The 18,764-nt window shown below is 42.9% G+C and overlaps 1 protein-coding gene across 1 annotated transcript in view; it reads left to right on the forward strand.

Annotated features, from left to right (window-relative positions):
- The window catches only part of tnfrsf21 (tumor necrosis factor receptor superfamily, member 21), a 38,053-nt gene that overhangs the window by 754 nt on the left and 18,535 nt on the right, over positions 1-18,764 (forward strand). The window contains exons 2-3 of the mRNA XM_014144600.2: positions 8,552-9,209; positions 13,106-13,684. Coding sequence (XP_014000075.1) covers positions 8,552-9,209; positions 13,106-13,684 — 1,237 coding nt within the window. The remainder of the gene's footprint in view (positions 1-8,551; positions 9,210-13,105; positions 13,685-18,764) is intronic.

Genomic DNA, 18,764 nt, shown 5'->3' on the forward strand with positions numbered 1-18,764 from the left:
CATACATACATACATACATACATACATACATACATACATACATACATACATACATACATACATACATACATATATATCTATTGTCAGAACAGAATAGAAGGATGGAGAATAATAGCACAAATATGACTCTATTGTTTGCCCAATGAGATTGGCACAAATATTCATCATATTGCAGGTTACCTGTAAATGGGAATACTTTCTTGTTATTAGCTAGCATGAATTCATTGTACACTAATTTACTGTAAAATATTTATGATATATAATATCATCTTAAGAAGCCCTGTATTCAAACAGCTTTCATGGGACTCTACCCCTATGAGATCATATATGTACTGAAAACATCCCATACAAAGACGTCAGGTTGGAGAAAATGCTGGAGAAAAACATAGGGAAAACATTGACTACATTTGAAATGCTGTAGTGGATGTTGACCCACCCTGCCTCCATCCAATTTAACACATATATTTAAGTAATGTTTTCATTTATACATAGATCCATGTATTTTGGCCTTATTGACATTTCGGAATGGACTCAGAACTTACAGTGCAGGGCAATGTTTATATGAGTGCTATACCAACATATCAGCCAGAGAGAACATACCAAATAGAAATCTATGCATGTTTTATTACCAATTTATACAATTTGTATTTATTTATTTGTATTATTTGGCCAAATCCTGATAGTAGGGTGGTATCTAACCTTCTTTACAGATAATGTAGTCCATCATCCACTACAATCAATGATTAACATTTAAGCAGTAAATGGGGTGTCCTTATCTCCTAGCATCTCCATGGAACAGATATTATGACAAAATTATATTTTCCATTCAAATATTACAATGTATGTCAGTCAGTTCAGTGTTTGGGCCCCTCTGTGCATCTTCTCTCAGGCGAAGTCCACTGGTTGTTTGTGATGCGTTGTTGGCAGTACATTGTGACATTAGCAAGAATATTCTTCACTGGCCCATGAAGGAGGAGGCTCTACTGTCTTTTGTCAGTGATAAATGAGGCATGCCTGCATCCTAACAGACTCACGTTTCCTCTCCGTTTAGTTTCATGATGATGTTGCAACAGGTGCTGGTTTGGTTGTGTGTTATCTGGTACTGTAATTGCTCATGGAAATCTCAATGATGTTCAAGATACACACAAAGTTAATTTTGCACTGTTGTGGCAAACATCCATATCTTCCATGTACAACAGCACAGTTAGGCTGTGAGCTAGATGTTGTGGATGATACCAGAGGCTCTGACAACAACAATGGAATGCAGCATGTTGCGGCACATGCATGTACTGCATATGCGGTTATTTTAAGATAATGTCAGGAAATGTAAAAAAATAAAGAAATACACCTGCCAAATGGTATCAGATTTCTGATGAATGCTTTCACTTTCCCTTTGTGTGCTGCTCAGAGAAATGCTTGCCTATGCAGTCGGCATAATTTTGAGGTGTTACCTAACACGTGGACAGGCACATGCACGCACACATACACACACACACTCACAATCACAGGGGTTGTCATCATGTGCACTCGACCCCTAGACCTTAGGCACATAACTGACAGTATACTTAGGGAACTGGGTGTGCCATCTCGTCACAGATGTCTCATGCAGAAAATGTGAAGATGGATCACACCATCCTCTCACAGTAAGGATGAGAAATTGTTGAAACCGAAAGATGGTTCTGGTTCAACATGTCACTGAACCATGCTGATTGAAAACCATTGCCCAAACGCCTAAGCATTTTCTTTGTGTTACTGTTGGGTGCATGATGTGCAAAGAGGCCCTGTACAAAGGGGTTGTGTGCGTCTTGGGGCAGGCGTGTTGTTGTTGGAGGTTGAATTACAGAGTGTTCAGGCAGGCAGTGCAGATTTTGCTGAGTCTGGCTGTCTCCAGGAACCAACCCTGCAACCAGCAGCAGCACTGCAGTGACACGGCATAAACGGACTGGCCCATCCTTTCCTCTCCTCTCTTCCCTCTGTCCTCCAGCCAGGAAGGTAGCATCCTGATATCACTATCACTAACCTCCTGGGGTTCAGCTCTAAACATATGAGTCGTAGAACTAGTGATGCTATGGTTTTAGCATTTCCCTTCAGTATTAATAATGTCCTATCAACAGATGTGTAGCCTATACACATCCATCATGTATCAAATGTATTAGATTTAGAGGGTACTACTGAATAGATATCTGCAAACCAGATTATACTACAGTATGTATCCCCCTTCTCTTTGTATCCTGCATGGCAGGTATGAAATGCTGAAGAGGCTTGAGGTAGATTCAGAGTAATAGAGGTAGTTATCAGTGATTCATGGCCACTCACAGGCGGTGAGGTGTGGTGTTGATGGGCAGTCTCTCTCCGACAGCAGCAGTCTCCTGACAGGATGCCAGCAGTGCGTGTTTTTCAAACAGGAGATGCAGGGACACGAGCCTGCTCTCTTATCTGAGCTAGAAGGGAGGGACATTCACTCGCTCTCCTCGCACGCTCTCTCTCTCGCACACACACACACACGTACACACACATTCATTCACACCGCTGTTCAGGCCACCAAACCAATGTACCTGCAGTGTGTCACATGTTGAATATTACCAGTTGCACACTTGCTTTTTATTGGGTAAATATGTGATGTGGCTGGAGCTGGAACATTTTGTTCCTCATGATCATCATCAACAGGCAGAGTGTGTCTGCTAAAAATGAGATGGTTTGAGTAATGATGTTGCCCTTAATTACCCCTAATCTTAAAATGTGCTTTCCTTCTCAAGGGGTCGATTTTCACATGATGATTTTACATAACCGAATGAAACTCAGAAGATTCTACAAAAAATGTAGTCCTGGGACCACTGTTACTGTTTAGTAATGAGTCCTGGGAAGTGGACAGACCCCTTAGGGCCTCTGGTCTGTAAAGGGGAATTTGTCCAGGCATCAGCAGAATTTGATGACTGTCTCCTCCAGTGCCTGACTTCAAATACGCATGGCATTGTTTTAAAAATGCAATTAAGACCAGGGTCTGTAGAGGTGGTTGCGTTTACTTATCAGCTAGCTGCTAACCACATCAAATATTATACCAATCTGGTGCCCAACGGCACAGTCGATGGTGTGGCACGCAACCATTGGTCAATTCATGCGACGTCTGAGCAAGGGAACGCAACCTTGATGTGGTTAGCTGATACATAAATGACCTATCCAGGCATTGTAAGATCTGGCATGCGTCAGCAACGCCTGGGCAAAGGAATGTGCCCATGGTTAGGCGCAACTGGGCAACAAATTGTTGTTTCTGAAGGGAGGCCCAGACTTTGAAAACGCCTGAATTAGGGCATTCTCGTTTCTCTGTGAGGTCTACTGCAGTGTGTAAACCATTAAAAGCCCTCTGGATTTGCCTCCCAACTTTTAACAGGGTCTTGCATGTACAGAAAGTGATGATGCAGCTTGCCTTGCTCTCCCTGCCTATCAGCGGTTATTGCCTCCAACATCATATTTCTGTGACAAATTGGCACACTGGCCAAAGAATGTAGAAAAAAAGAGCCACATCCCAGCCAGCTCCATATTTAAGAGAGGAAATAAAACATGCATGAGGGCTAGACTGGATATACTGTAAATGCAGTGAAAGGATTGGACGAGGACAATTGTGGATGCGGATGGCATTTCACTGCCATGGAACACATTCAAGCCATAATCACTTCAGAATGGCAGCGTTTACTGGTCCTGAAAGAATTCCCATCAGCGAAAGTCAAACAGAAGGTCATCACACATCAACAGAACATTGGCTACTCTGTTTTTTCACCAGATATCATGTTGATGAAGTTCCTCAATGTGCTGTTTAGATAATCAGCCAAGTTGTGGTACCTGTAATTTGAATGGATTTTCAAGTGCTTGCTATTGAAAATCTAACATATTTTCATGTCCCTTGGATGGATGTCCTTACCATACGGTGAATTCAGAAAGTATTCAGACTCCTTGACTTTTTCCACAGTTTGTTATGTTACAGCCTTATTCTAAAATTGATTATATCGTTTTTCCCCTCATCAATCTACACACAATACTCCATAATGACAAAGCATAAACTGGTTTTTCAAAATGTTTACCAAAAAACAGAAATATTACATTTACATAAGTATTCAGACCCTTTACTCAGTACTTTGTTGAAGCACCTTTGGCAGCGATTACAACCTTGAGTCTTCTTGGGCATGGCGCTACAAGCTTGGAACACCTGTATTTGAGGAGTTTCTCCCATTCTTCTCTGCAGATCCTCTCAAGCTCTGTCAGGTTGGATGGGGAGCGTCGCTGCACAGCTATATTTAGGTCTCTCCACAGACGTTAGATCGGGTTCAAATTAGAGGTCGACCAATTATGATTTTTCAACGCCAGTACCGATAATTGGAGGATTTTTTTCCAATTTATTTGTAATAATGACAATTACAACAATACTGAATGAACACTTATTTTAACTTAATATAATACATCAGTAAAATCAATTTAGCCTCAAATAAATAATGAAGCATGTTCAATTTGGTTTAAATAATGGAAAAACAAAGTGTTGGAGAAGAAAGTAAAAGTGCAATATGTGCCATGTTAGAAAGCTAATGTTTAAGTGCCTTGCTCAGAACATATGAAAGCTGGTGGTTCCTTTTAACATGAGTCTTCAATATTCCCAGGTAAGAAGTTTTAGGTTGTAGTTATTATAGGAATTATAGGACTATTTCTCTCTATACGATTTGTATTTCATATACCTTTGACTATTGGATGTTCTTATAGGCACTTTAGTATTGCCAGTGTAACAGTATAGCTTCCGTCCCTCTCCTCGCTCCTACCTGGGCTCGAACCAGGAACACCGACAACAGCCACCCTCGAAGCAGCGTTACCCATGCAGAGCAAGGGGAACAACCACTCCCAAGTCTCAGCGCGAGTGATGTTTGAAACGCTATTTGTGCGCACCCGCTAACTAGCTAGCCATTTCACATTGGTTACACCAGCCTAATCTTGGGAGTTGACAGGCTTGAAGTCATAAACAGCGCAATGCATTGCAAAAGCTGCTGGCAAAACGCACGAAGGTGCTGTTTGAATGAATGCTTACGAGCCTGCTGGTGCCTACCACCGCTCAGTCAGACTGCTCTATCAAATCATAGACTTAATTATAATATAATAAACACACAGAAATACGAGCCTTAGGTCATTAATATGGTCAAATCCAGAAACTATCATCTCGAAAACAAAACGTTTTTTTCTTTCAGTGAAATATGGAACCGTTCCGTATTTTATCTAACGGGTGGCATCCCTAAGTCTAAACATTCCTGTTACATTGCACAACCTTCAATGGTATGTCATAATTACGTAAAAGTCGGGCAAATTAGTTCGCAATGAGCCAGGCAATGAACGCAAGGGCAGTGACACAATTTCATGTTAGCAGGCAATAGTAACTAAATATGCAGGTTTAAAAATATATACTTATGTATTGATTTCAAAGAAAGGCATTGATGTTTATGGCTAGGTACATTGGTGCAAAGACAGCGCTTTTTTCGCAAATGCGCTTGTTAAATCATCACCCGTTTGTCGAAGTAGGCTGTGATTTGATGAGAAATTAACAGGCACCGCATCGATTATATGCAACGCAGGACACGTTAGATAAACTAGTAATATCATCAACCATGTGTAGTTAACTATTGATTATGTTAAGATTGATCATTTTTTATAAGATAAGTTTAATGCTAGCTAGCAACTTACCTTGGCTTCTTGCTGCCCTCGCGTAACAGGTAGTCAACCTGCCACGCAGGCTCCTCGTGGAGTGTAATGTAAGGCAGGTGGTTAGAGCGTTGGACTAGTAACCAGAAGGTTGCAAAAACGAATCCCTGAATCCCCCCTGAACAAGGTAGTTAACCCCCGTTCCTAGGTCGTCATTGAAAATAAGAATGTGTTCTTAATCTGACTTGCCTAGTTAAATAAAGGTGTAACAAAAAAATAAAAAAATAAAATAAAATAAAATATATATATATGAAGAAAAAAAGAAATCGGTGGCCAAAAATACCGATTACCGATTGTTATGAAAACGTGAAATCGGCCCTGATTAATCGGCCATTCCAGTCTCTGGCTCGGCCAGTCTCTGGCTCGGCCACTCAAGGACATTCAGAGACTTGTCCCAAAGCCACTCCTGCGATGTTTTGGCTGTGTGCTTAGGGTGGTTGTCCCGTTGGAAGGTGAAACTTCACCCCAGTCTGAGGTCATGAGCGCTCTGCAGCAGGTTTTCATCAAGGATCTCTCTGTACTTTGCTCCATTCATTTTTCCCTCGATCCTGACTAGTCTCTCAGTCCCTGCCAATGAAAAACATCCCCACAGCATGATGCTGCCACCACCATACTTCACCATAGGGATGGTGCCAGGTTTCCTCCAGACGTGATGCTTGGCATTCAGGCCAAAGAGTTCAATCTTGTTTTCATCAGACCAGAGAATCTTGTTTCTCATGGTCTGAGAGTCTTTATGTGCCTTTGGGCAAACTCCAAGTGGGCTGTCATGTACCTTTTACCGAGGAGTGGCTTCCGTCTGGCCACTCTAGCATAAAGGCCTGATTGATGGAGTGCTGCAGAGATGGTTGTCCTTCTGTAAGGTTCTCCCATCTCCATAGAGGAACTCTGGAGCTCTGTCAGAGTGACCGTCGGGTTCTTTGTCACCTCACTGACCAAGGTCCTTCACCCGTGATTGCTCAGTTTGGCCGGGCGGCCTGCTCTAGGAGGAGTATTGGTGTTTCCCAACTTTTTCTATTTAATAATGATGGCCACTGTGTTCTTGGGCACCTTCAATGATGCAGAAATCTTTTGGTACCCTTCCCCAGATCTGTGCCTCGACACAATCCTGTCTCGGAGCTCTACGGACAATTCCTTTGACTCCATGGCTTGGTTTTTGCTCTGACATGCACTGTAAACTGTGGGACCTTTTACAGACAGGTGTGTGCCTTTCCAAATCATGTCCAATCAATTGAATTTACCACAGGTGGACTCCAATCAAGTTAAAGAAACATCTCAAGGATGATCAATGAAAACAGGATGCACCTGAACTCAATTTTGTGTCTCATAGCAAAGGGTCTGAATAGTTATGTAAATAAGGTATTTATTGTTTTTATTTTTAATACATTTGCAAACGTTTCAATTAACATGTTTTCACTTTGTCATTTTGTGGTATTGTGTGTAGATTGTTGAGGAAAAAACATAATTTAATCCATGTTCGAATAATGCTGTAAGGTAACAAAGTCAAGTCAAGGTGTCTGAATACTTTCTGAATGCACTGTAAATATTAAAATAACTAAATACAACCATGTCGAGCTCGACTTGTTTAAAAATAGACTGATATATATTTAGTCTCTTTAGAAAGTTATTTCAATTCGTTTTTTGGATCTATTATAGGTTGTAGCAACAACACCAAAAGACTGATGACAACAGAAAAACGTAACATTTTATTAGTACTAATGGAATTATATTGATTGTAGACATAATATACTTATCCATAGTCCCAGTCGGTATTAGATAGAACATCGCGTCCCTGCCTGCCTCTGGGGAAAACAACCTGTGGTTACATAGGTTAACCCACAGTAAAAACTTTACATTTTTCAAACCCTATTTTCTTGTTGTCAGCTTATTTTAGTGGATAACAAAATTACATTTAAGAAAAGTACAAGATGTTTAAAGATTACTTTTCAACACTACCTGCTCCAGAGCATTCTCACTGCATAGAAAACGTAATATTGTAGGGCTTCCCTCACTCATGCCGCTTTTTATGATGGTGCTAGCAGTCACGTGAGTGCTAGCTAGCTAGCTACCGACCGGAACATTAAGCTAGTCAAGACCAACAACCCAAACAAACGGACTAAACAGCTACAAGTGGTGAGTGGAGTTACAAATGGACTATACTAAATCAAGTTAAATGTCTTACCTGTGACAAAATGTTTTCCACATACATAGCTACGTGTAGCCTACTTCGACACCAGGTCCCCACATTTCCCACTCTCCCACGCCAAATAGCCTAAAGCCACAGGGCTCTTCTTGCGGTCTGTATTTCCCTACATGGGAGAATTACGAACCGTAGGGTTTGATTTTTGACCTGGTTACATGTACATTGAACACAACAGCAGATTTTCTGTATTTTTTTGTTATTTCTGTATAACAAAAAATCGACAATGAAATTGTAGTCATAGGAGAATTTCTTATTATTACGTGAATATTGACTCGTAGTACTCCATAGTGGTGGCATCGTTAGAGCATGACCCATGACCTAGCTTCTGTCATATTACAGTAAGTGAGAAAGCCAGTAGGTGGCTTAGCATTAGGGTTGAGAAGGTGTCCTATAATGTTGACTCACTGCAAATGTTTCTGACTCACTGTCCTTTAACTGCAGAGAGTTTGGGGGTTTCTAGGGGTGACTTTGCCATTACTGTGGTTGTTTTCACACATCCGTTTATTTGGTAACTGAGCTGAGGCCTGGGTCTCTACCTGCGACTCTATGTGTTGCCATCTTTTCGGCAGTTCATTGTCTAAGCTCAACACTGTCTCTGTTGTCATTTCTTTCTGTTCTCAGCTACTGTACAGTGTGGTTGGTGAGGCCTCTAGCCAGCCTCTGACACCCAGCCCTGGCACTGAGATAGTGGCCCTGTCTGCCCGCCACTACTACCACACAGACCAAAGCACGGGCAGTCAACTGGTCTGTGACAAGTGCCCCGCAGGAACCTTCGTGTCCAGGCACTGCAACCAGACCAACGTGAGGGAGTGCAGCCGCTGTGGCGAGGGCACATTCACGCGCGGAGAGAACGGGGTTCAGCAATGCCACCGCTGCAGGAGGCCCTGCCGCGCCTCCTTCATTGAGAAGTTCCCCTGCACAGCCACCTTGGACCGGGTCTGCACCTGCCCCCCGGACACCTTTGCCAAGGGGGACACCTGCACTCCCTACTCCCTGTGCCCTGTGGGCTCAGGGGTGAAGAAAAGGGGCAGCGAGGTGGAGGATGTGAGCTGTAAGTTGTGCGCGCGAGGGAGCTTCTCGGACGTGGTTTCCAGTGTATTGAGGTGCAGTACACACACAGACTGCCTGGCCCAGGGTCTGCCCCTACTGGCAGCAGGCACCAGAGAGACAGACAACATCTGTGGACCTGCTTCTCCCACCTCCCCCACCCTCCTGGGACCTGTACAGTCTGCCTTCATCCAGGAGCCCTCCTCTTCCTCAGCTGGCCCAGTACGCAAAGGTAAGGCAGTGCCCTGGGACAGTGGACCCGACTCCCTAAACTCATTTATAACTGTTGCTCCCCCACCCAGGCTATTTTGCTATGTGTTTCATTTGAGTATCACACTAGACATCGCCTCAAGTGGGTTGTAATCCTCATGTAGAAACTCAAGGGGAAGCCCAGACTGTAGAATAGGCTTGTATTCCTCAACAAAATGTCCCCACATGGCTGTTATTCTCCCTATGTAGTCCGTCATATCAAACATTGACCTGGCCATCAGGTACTGTACAGTGATAAAGTGACATGTTTGATCTTGTCACAGCCAACACTGCTTTGGTGGAAAACATGTTGTTGTTTCCATTCAATCCCAAACTCCTCACTTGCTTGTTCTCACTCTTGTCCACAAAGGTCATGTCTGTACATTTGTTCTGTAATTGCTTATAGAGGGGAAAGTGGAATAAACTGGGTAAACGGCTGCCCTTTTACTGAGACACATCACACGCTTAGGAAGACGAGGGGAAGCCATTAAGGCTATACATTCAACAGAGAGATAGGTTCCTTTGTAGTGGCTGTTGTTTTTTCTTCCCAACAGCGAAGTGTTATGTAGCCTGACAGGTCATATTGAAAATGATCACAAAGGTTTCTCATCGGAAACACATATAAGCATTGAATTGAAACGTTACTCTTTTTTTCTACTAGCCAAATATTAGGCTGTCTATAATATATATGTCTTAGCTAGCTAGCTAACATTAGTGTTAGCTAGCTAGCTAATGTTAGCTGGCTGGCTCCCTAGCTGACATTATTATTTGTATTCCAGAGCCGTTTGCTTTTCTAGTTAGAGCCTATTGTTAGCTAGCTAACATTGAACCTTGTTGGTTAGCTCCCAGCACTGTGGCATTGTTGGAACTGTTCATTGTTGTTTAACTAGCTAACGTTAGCTGGCTGGCTCGTTAGCTAACTTTACGTGACGTGTGTACAACACCTGCTGAATATGGCCGGTGTCAGTAAAAGTCTGCAAAAAAGCGTAATGAAATTGTTGCCAGCAGAGCTGGTTAGACTGTTTTCATGTTATCCAGAGGTAAACAAATCATCGGCCAGAGCGTCAAGTGTGGGCTCCGAGAGCGAAGCAAGATGGGTGGGGCTAAAGCTTAAGAAGGTGTGAACGATGCTGAATGGGTGTAGACAAAGAAGAGCTCTTCACTAGATACCAAAACATTCAAAGGCCATTTTCTCAAAAGTGAGTTTACAAGTTGATCAACTTTCAATGCAGAATTACTTTCCCATTGTCCCTTTGTAGCTCTGCGTCTCTACTTTTATCCAATGTAAAAAACACAATTTCCGATTTTGCTACATACTGTAAGACCGAATCCAGGTGGTGAGTCACATGTGAAAAATGATAAACAGTTTTTTAGGGGTCAGAGAAGACACTCATTCCCAAAAGTAGTTACTCATTGAAAATGTTACTATGGCAACATACACTACCGTTCAAAAGTTTGGGGTCACTTAGAAATGTCCTTGTTTTTGAAAGAAAAGCTAATTTTTGGTCCATTAAAATAACATCAAGTTGATCAGAAATACAGTGTAGACATTGTTAATTAATGTTGTAAATGACTATTGTAACTAGAAACAGCTGATCTTTAATGGAATATCTACATAGGCGTACAGAGCCCTATTATCAGAAATCATCACTCCTGTGTTCCAATGGCACGTTGTGCTAGCAAATCCAAGTTTATCATTTTAAAAGGCTATTTGATCATTAGAAAAGCCTTTTGCGGTTATGTTAGCACAGCTGAAAACTGTTGTAATGATTAAAGAAGCAATAAAACTGGCCTTCTCTGTCCCCCAAAACACCAGTCTCAACGTCAGCAGTGAAGAGGCGACTCCAGGATGCTGGCCTTCTAGGCAGAGTTGCAAAGAAAAAGCCATATCTCAGACTGGCCAATAAAAAGAAAAGATTAAGATGGGCAAAAGAACATACACTGGACAGAGGAAAATTGGAAAAAAGTGTTATGGACAGACAAATCTAAGTTTGAGGTGTTCAGATGACAAACAAGAACATCGTGAGATGGAGAAAAAATGAAAATATGCTGGAGGATCTGTCAAGCATGGTGGAGGCAATGTGATGGTCTGGGCGTGCTTTGGTGGTAGTAAAGTGGGAGATTTGTACAGGGTAAAAGGTACCGTGAAGAATGAATTCTATCACTCCATTTTGCAACGCCATGCCATACCCTGCTTAATTGGAGCCAATTTCCTCCTACAACAGGACAATGACCCAAAGCACAGCTCCAAACTATGCAATAACTATTTAGGGAAGAAGCTGTCAGCTGGTATTCTGTCTATAATGGAGTGGCCAGCACAGTCACTGAATCTCAACCCTATTGAGCTGTTGTGGGAGCAGCTTGACCGTATGGTACGTAAGAAGTGCCCATCAAGCAAATCCAAGTTGTGGGAGGTGCTTCAGGAAGCATGGGGTGAAATCTCTTCAGATTACCTCAACAAATTGACAACTAGAATGCCAAAGGTCTGCAAGGCTGTAATTGCTGCAAATGGAGGATTCTTTGACGAAAGCAAAGTTTGAAGGACTCAATTATTATTTCAAATAAAAATCATTATTTATAACCTTGTCAACGTCTTGACTATATTTCCTATTCATTTTGCAACTCGTGTCATGTATGTTTTCATGGAAAACAAGGACATTTCTATGTGACCCCAAACCTTTGAACAGTAGTGTAGTTCTCAGAGACTAACTATTTAGCTGATGGTTGATGTTGCTGGTGGTTTACAAGTTGATGGACATTTGAGACTGTTAAAATAAACATATGGCGTCTGGAACTTAAGGAAGCAGCTACAGTATTTCCAGCCACAGGACTGTATAAGTCTCTCTTACATGTTTTCTTCTGCTGGTGCTTTAGTCCACAGTTTAGTCAGTAGTATTTCACAATGTCAACCTACAGTAACAGACCATTAATGCCACTGCTGTTTGTCTTGTGTGTAGATAAATAGCCTCCCACCTAAGTTGCACCCTCGTTCAGTGAGAATAGCTGAAGGGGGTGTTCCACTTCCACACGTATTACAGAGATCGCCATGCCTCAGTCTCAACTGTGTCTGTATCAGGGGAGGGGAAGGAGGCTGTTGCACAAAATTCGCAAAGACAGGATAGTCTGTCCCCATGCAGTGAGGAACTGAAATCAGTGTAGTTGAGATGGTGATGCTGGTAACACAGCTTGCTTCTGAATTACCTGTGCACAGGGATAACCAATGATCCAGGTGCCAATCCCAAAAGCATCCCCCTATAGGATACCATAATGAAATGCTATCTGTTTAATACTGTAGTGGTAGACAGGGGTATTCCAGCTCAGGGTAAGGGAATTTTTACATTATATTGATTCTGGTCCAGTGGCGGTTAACACAACTCCCCTATTTATTGGTTGTTTTTGTTTTAACACTAGCCTATAGAGGCAGTGTTGCTTCAACGTTTGTACCTGCAATAGTAATTTATCAGGGTCAATCTAGTTCAATCTCAATTGACTAACAGTGACATGAATGTGTTCAGACATATTTTGTTGACCTCTTTTCAACTCAAAATCAATTTCCCATTCATCCCCTGCTGAGACTGGAGCTGTAATGGAATTCACTCAATCTTTAGTAGAGTGCTCCTTCTACAGCCACCGCATTTATACAGTAATCTAGTGCTCTTCTTGTGTCAGATTAGATTGGAGAGCACTGCTGGGATCTGGCCAGGGCGGGGCCCTTCCCTTCCTCGGCTGTCCAGCAGATTGCCTGTGGGATTAAAGTTTTACAATTTTGACTACATTTTATTATCTTTCTCCGAATCTCCCTCCCCTTTATCTCTCTCTTTCTCCTCTCCCTTTCTCTCTTTCCCTTTCTATTTGTGGTTGTGTGTCTCTGTGGGTTAGATACCTCCAGCCTGACGACAGCAGGTTCTGAGGTCTTAGAGCTCTTACTGAGTACCACGGGGACTCTACGCAGCTCCAGCAACAGCCAGGACTCCACCCCAGCAGGCTCCTACGAGGCCAGCCCCGAAGATGATGGAGAGGTGCTGAACCTGGCCGCTACGGCCGGAGCCCAGGACCCCACACAGACTCCACCACACCTCAAGCACTCTGTGCCCAGTGAGCACCGCCGCACCCACCCGGCAGCCAACAAGCGGGCCATGGACGGCGTGGAGGACGGATCGGAGGTAGGGGTAGGTCAGGGTGTGCAAAGATCAGGGTACAGGCCCACGCGGAGGGGCTCCCCCAGGCCCAGCACTCATACACACTTTGACATCAACGAGCACTTGCCCTGGATGATCGTGCTGCTGCTGCTGCTGGTGCTGGTGGTGATTGTGGTGTGCAGCGTGAAGAGGAGCTCCAGAGTGCTGAAGAAGGGACCAGTTCAGGACCCCAGCAGCATCATTGAGAAAGCTATCCAGAAGAAGACCTGCCCCCCGACACAGACCAAGGAGAAGTGGATCTACTACTCCAATGGACAGGGTGAGTGGACGCTTTATTTTACCTCAAGGTTTATAGAAAGAAATGCAATTTTGTTAATAAGTCTTTTTTATATATAGCCGCATACTTTATAAAGACAGATAACAGAAAACATTCTAACAGATACATTTTTGGTACAAAGATATATTGGCGAGACTTTCAGCCAAGAAGACCGACCATCTGTTAATCTGTTATAGCACCAGTGGGGAAATCTAAATCCAATCCATTCTGCCCAAGAAAACATGACACATAGCAGAACAGTATAGCTGTTACACAAGCAAGGGCATGGCCTGCAACAGACTGTAACTGCCACCTCCCCACACGCATCTCCCTTTATCTTTATCTTTTTCTACCTCTCCCTTCCTCTGTTGTCTCGCTTTCTTTCTCTACTTCTCTCTTTACCCCCTCCCATCCTGCCTTACTCCCTCTATATTTACACCCCCCCACCCCTCAGTCCTCCTCCTTCTCTTCCTCTTTTCATTCTCACTCTGTCTGTATCTCCCTCTCTCTCTCTCTCTCTCTCTCCCTCTCTCTCTCTCTCTCTCTCTCTCTCTCTCTCTCTGTGTGTATCTCTGTCTCTCTCGCTCTGTCTGTATCTATCTGTATCTGTATCTCTCTGTGTCTGTATCTGTCTCTCTGTCTGCATATCTCTCTCGCTCTGTCTGTATCTCTCTGTATCTCTCTGTCTGCATATCTCTCTCACTCTCTGTATCTCTCTCTCTCTCTCTCTCTCTCTCTCTCTCTGTGTCTGTCTCTTTCTCCTCTCTCTCTCTCTCTCTCTCTCTCTCTCTAACTGTCTCTCTGATGTGTCTGGTTGTCTGTAGCCATGGGAGCCGAGGAGGCCACATGGGGCTGCTAAGTTACAGTAGTGAAACCCCAGTACCGCAGCAGGCAGGCAGGAGGAAGATACCGCCAGCCGCATCCTGATGTCAGCCTCAGATATCTATCCGCTTGTAAGCGAGAGAGAGGGAGAGCTCTAACCCAGTGCAGTTCAGTTCAAACCAGATTATTCCAGTTCTCTGTGGTTGGAGAGAAGCTCAACTTTATCATTGCACAGACACATGCCCCCCCCCCGGGTGGAGTGAGGGCTGGGGAACGCTGGGTGGGCCGCGGCTTTTAAAGTTATGTGTCACTGAAAGTGTCGCTGGTCAGTGCTCCCACCGTGTGAAGTGAAGATCTTAGCACATTGTACCGGTCTGCTCACACCCCGTGAGAATGTTCTAGGAATGTATAGTAGGGATGTAGACATTGCGAAGATAGAAAAATACAACTGAAACATGACCAATAGTCTAATCTTCACATTCAGTCTTACTACATTAAACTTCCCTTTTTTGTTATTCATGAAAATACCCTTTGAAAGTATTTCAGTTAGCAATCTGACTGTTCTTTTTTCTTTAACAATTGACTCCTCAAGGAAAGTCCTCAATGATAAACTGCTTTTGCATTCACATGGATTCAGGCTGCTATGTTAGTAGTTTCAGCATTTAAAAATGTTTCCCTTACTTTTCTTTACTGTTATAAATAGTAGAGTAGTAATATTTTTAAATACATGTCCAGATCAGATACACAAATAATCTTCACTTTTACTGCGTTGTTTATCTACATTCAGTTCCAAAAAAGAGAATTTAATTGTATTTAAAACTTCAAAAAAACAAGAGAATTTAGGGCATGTTCTTTAAAAAGGATTACAGAATGTTTATCAAGTAGATGCCGAGTTTTACATTCAGACCGCGTGTGTTTGTGTGTGTGTGTGTGTGTGTGTGTGTGTGTGTGTGTGTGTGTGTGTGTGTGTGTGTGTGTGTGTGTGTGTGTGTGTGATTACACAGCTATTTACTCTCTCGAGCACAAAACAAAACAGTTTCTTAATTCTTCCAAGGTGTGTAATTGGCAACCCTGAAGGCTTTAATGTCTATTTACTGGAGTAGTTAAAAAGGCACACTAAACAGTGGAATGGGAAAAATATATATATATATATATATATATATATATATATATATATATATATATATCATTATTTCATACGAGTCCAGAAAGTGGCGTGAAGGGCAAGCAGGGTGAAAAGAATCCCCCCTGTGGGCCTGCTGTTTACGAACGCCAAACAGGCGGGGAAGTAGCCAGGTGGCCGTGCTGCTCAGCTCCAGGGTGGGTCACATGGACAGGCAGCAGGGATAGGACCTGGGCTGTGGCTAGGACTGGGTCGGTTGGGCCTGCTGTGTGGGCTCTGTTGCTTTCACGTGCCTCGGAAATCAGGGCAATTCTATAGGGACATTTTACAGATTTCCCTATCATTGTGTACTCTGTGATCTGACAAAGTCATTTCCTTCCTGGATTTGGACAGGCTTTCATATTACTTTTTTTTATGCATATTGATTTGAATATGATACCTTACATTCATTTTGTGTTTAGTGTTATTTGAATGACAGCAACATTTTCTACAAAATGATCAAAACTGAGCAAGACACCACAGCACTAGGCAATCAAGAGATTGAAACAATAAAAGTGACTAAGCAGCAAGCTGGTCTTATGTGACCACTTTGTCTCTTCCATTACAATGGCAAGCTTACTTTGTCACCAGCGACAATCCCCAGAGAGGCTCAGAGCAAACTGGACTGGAGGAGAAAAACTGCATGGCTGCCATTGTGGGCTGTTTGTGGCCTTGTTGTCATGCAGCCCACTCAGCTCAGACCTGCTGTGGCTGGTTTGCTGTCTCAATGGAGTTTTCTACTGGAAATATTACATCACCAACACTTCCCATAATAGTCCGTGGTACTGGATAATCGTCAGGTCCTCTACTTGAAATGGATGGAGACTATGTGACAATATGTTTGTATTGTGCAGTAGCGATGCTTGGGTAAAATCAGTGGGGAAGGCATGCCATATTGCAACCTACACTGTATGTGTTGTAATAATTGCGTTGTTTGCTGTTAATTGATATGCCTTGCGACCGTGACAGGCCAAGACAATAAGAAGACAGTGTAAATTCAGAATAAATTCAATCACAAAACTGGATAGCAACCTCTGTCCACAACGCATGTTGCCTGTAACAAACAGTTACATGACCATCAACATGGTTAAGCAAGTTAATGTTTCCGACATTTTCAGACTGCTAAACAACTATTGATTTAGAACCACAGAGATTTACCGCAAGTCGCAAAGAAAACAGGAGATGCCTCCACTTTTCCAGCACCATTTCAACATTTCAACATCATCAAATCACCTCTGCTTAGTCTAATAAAGTGACAACTAAAAGATACCAAAAACTATTTAGTCCAATCAACACCAGCTAAATATGAGTTGGCTATCCATGGTTCTGATCTCTGGTTGTGTGTGTGTGTGTGTGTGTGTGTGTGTGTGTGTGTGTGTGTGTGTGTGTGTGTGTGTGTGTGTGTGTGTGTGTGTGTGTGTGTGTGTGTGTGTGTGTGTGTGTGTGTGTGTGTGTGTGTGTGTGTGTGTGTGTGCTCGTGCAAGTAGAAAAACATGCTGACTCACCCTACTTGTAGAGAAACGCCAATACCATCCTCCTCTCTTTCATGTTGATGAAACAGTCCATCACACTGTCATATAGTACACGCTTTTATTTTTTGTTGTCCTAGGCTACCTGGCTAAAATGCTTGCTCGCTAGCCTATCTTCCATTCATGGGCAACGTTAGCTAGTTAACATTAGCCTTCTACATCTAGCTACTGTAAATATTGAACTTCCATCCTCTCAGGCCACGGGCACAACAATGTTGTTGGATCAAAATTGCCATTATAATCATTGGCCAGTATGGAGAATTAAGTAAAACCACAAGTCCAAATCCCTATCTCCATCCATGGCTAATTTAGGAATGGGCCGATTTCTGTTAATGATCTCAAAGTGATTTGATACGAGAGACGCCAAATCCAAGCTGGCTTCCCATTTTTTTGTTGTTTTCAGGACCATTCACAGTTGAGCTCACTCAGTTTAGCTCAAAGCTGATTAAAAAAAATGGACAATCGTTTTTTTGTCAAGGGAGGCCAAATGCTCGCTGGCTTCACTTGCATTCAATGTTACAGGTATGGGGGATTTTCTGGTGCATGTGTTGTGCGTCTCAGAGTGGTGAGCACAATCAATGTGGGCTTGGGGGGAGGCCATTGTGTGTGTGTGTGTGTGTGTGTGTGTGTGTGTGTGTGTGTGTGTGTGTGTGTGTGTGTGTGTGTGTGTGTGTGTGTGTGTGTGTGTGTGTGTGTGTGTGTCTGGGTCAGTGTGAGTGTGAGTGTGAGATTGACGGAGGCCATTGCATAGTCCTGTGGGTGTCCTAGACATGCACCTGCAATATTTGTATGTCTGTATAATTTTTTGTATCATTGCTGTGGTTACGCCACCAATATAATCTATTCCCTGGAGTATGTGCCAAGAAGGGGAGGAGAAACCAAGGAAAGATGGACGTAGACAGACTAGAAGTAAGAATAGGGAACAATAGTGTCAGAATACCAAAAGATGTGGCTCATATACATGAAGATGAGTGACTATGTATGTTATGTCAGACTGAACCTGTATATAAAGAGATCTCTGATTCTCCGACCGGCAGTTGCTCCATGGACAGGCTCGGCTTGTTACTTTGTAATATAGTCTATATTGAATTCACAAGCTCCGGTGTCTAAGATATATTTTTAAGAAGTATTTCCACGACACAGGCGGCAACAATGTCATACTCATTTGGACCAGATAGATGGCTTACACGTAGAGAGACAGGGGTGGTGTTTCACTCGCTCGGTTGCTTTCTCCTGTGAGATACATTCAGCCTCTTGTGAATTGAAGGAATATTATGAAACCCATAGAGACGAAAGATAAATTATTTTATGTTATTATTGTTATTTTGGGGAAGCTTGGCTTCCCTTGGCGTCCATGAATACACACCACTGGTATTGTGTGACTCACTGAGTAACCCGTTGAATAAAGGCGTCAGCGTGCTTCAGTTTGGCTGGCGCCGAACTGAACGAGTGTGGTCGCATACTCCCTTCAAAAAACCTTTGCTTGAAAAATTAGCTATAGTACTGTTTTTCTAAAATAGTCAGATTTTGATAACTCAAGAAATGTGTCATTCAATTTTACATCTAACTA

This window comes from Salmo salar, chromosome ssa15, assembly GCF_905237065.1.
Source record: "Salmo salar chromosome ssa15, Ssal_v3.1, whole genome shotgun sequence".
Classification (NCBI taxonomy): Eukaryota; Metazoa; Chordata; class Actinopteri; order Salmoniformes; family Salmonidae; genus Salmo; species Salmo salar.